The sequence below is a fragment of the Poecilia formosa genome, unplaced genomic scaffold (genome assembly GCF_000485575.1).
Source record: "Poecilia formosa unplaced genomic scaffold, Poecilia_formosa-5.1.2 Scaffold520, whole genome shotgun sequence".
In the NCBI taxonomy this organism is placed as follows: domain Eukaryota; kingdom Metazoa; phylum Chordata; class Actinopteri; order Cyprinodontiformes; family Poeciliidae; genus Poecilia; species Poecilia formosa.
Window position 1 is genome coordinate 300,304 of NW_006800459.1, and position 1,300 is coordinate 301,603.

A 1,300-nucleotide genomic window follows, 5' to 3' on the forward strand; every position below is an offset into this window, starting at 1 on the left:
TAATCTGTGTCAGACATCCTGTTGGTTGCGCCTCATCGCCATGTTACTGTAGAGCAGCTACTATGTCAGTGAGACGTTCTGTTGGTAATTCAAGTACTGGGCTGTTTCTCTTTGTTTTCAGATCTTATAAGATCTCTGACACTATGATCTTTTTCAACAAATAATTCATGTTATTACTGCAATATCAAACTGAATATATGTATAGTTCTGTATAGTTTGAAAATAAAAAGACGTTTGTGTCGGTTCTGAAGGTTTCACTTTCAGTTGTTTTTTTCTGACTGGCTTGAAACAGGTTTTAAAAACAGGTCAGACAAGTCAGTGGTCCATATCAAAGTATGAACAACAGACTGTCACACTAGACCAGTGTTTCTCAACCCTGGTCCTCACCGCCCCCCTATCCTGCATGTTTTAGGTGTTTCCCTTCTGCCACACACCTGAATTGTATCTCTGGGTGATTAACAGGCTTCTGCAGTACTTGATGGTCATGCAATCATTTGAATCAGCTGTTCTGGAATAGAGGCTCATCTAAAACATGCAGAGCAGGGGGGCTGTGAGGACCAGGGTTGAGAAACACTTTGCTAGACTTCTTTGTTGTCTGTCATGTTGACTGACAGCATAAAAAAACTTCCCGTGGTGGAAATAGTCATTCTTCTGTAGGTCTGTCAGCTAATAAGTTGACAAAATGGATGATTGTAGGTACAGATTGAAAGTGTAATCTGAAAAACTACCTCAACCATTCTGAGTTACATTTGGCAGAACAAATAGACAAGTGGACATAATAAAACTGAATATATAAAAATATTGATCCACTGCCTTCAATTTTATCCATCAACTAAAAGCCTGGTACTATATCATTTTTAAACATTTAATAATATTAAGTCTCAGTGCCTAGTGAAAGGCAGTCTGATGTTAAAACTGAGATGAACTTTTCAGAGACTACTCAAAAAGATGAAGACAACAAAAGTGTCTTATCTATGATGACAGTAAAGAGCAGAACCCTTACTTTACGCATGAGAAACTGCTGGAAGTGTGAGGCTCATTTTAACAAAACTTAAATGCACATCCTATCGACACACTAAAAATAAAATAGTCTTTTCTATGAAAAAAACTCAAGCAAAGGGAAAGAAACTGAACAGGTAAGTTATTCCACCTGTAATCATTTTTCTTTCTGGGACTCCTTGACAGTTTCTACACAACACCAGGGTGATTCTTCTAGTGGTGGGATTCCCTTCAACCTGACCAATAAAAAGCATATAGTTTTTATTTATATCCCATAGCCAACGGTCAGTCCTTGGCAATG

General features: G+C 37.9%; 1 protein-coding gene across 1 annotated transcript in view; it reads left to right on the plus strand.

Moving 5' to 3' along the window:
- Positions 1–977: 977 nt before the first annotated feature.
- The window catches only part of LOC103129161 (sodium-coupled neutral amino acid transporter 2-like), a gene marked incomplete at its 3' end in the record, with an annotated part of 8,291 nt that continues 7,968 nt past the window's right edge, over positions 978–1,300 (plus strand). The window contains exon 1 of the mRNA XM_016664857.1: positions 978–983. Within this exon, the coding sequence (XP_016520343.1) occupies positions 978–983 (6 nt within the window). The remainder of the gene's footprint in view (positions 984–1,300) is intronic.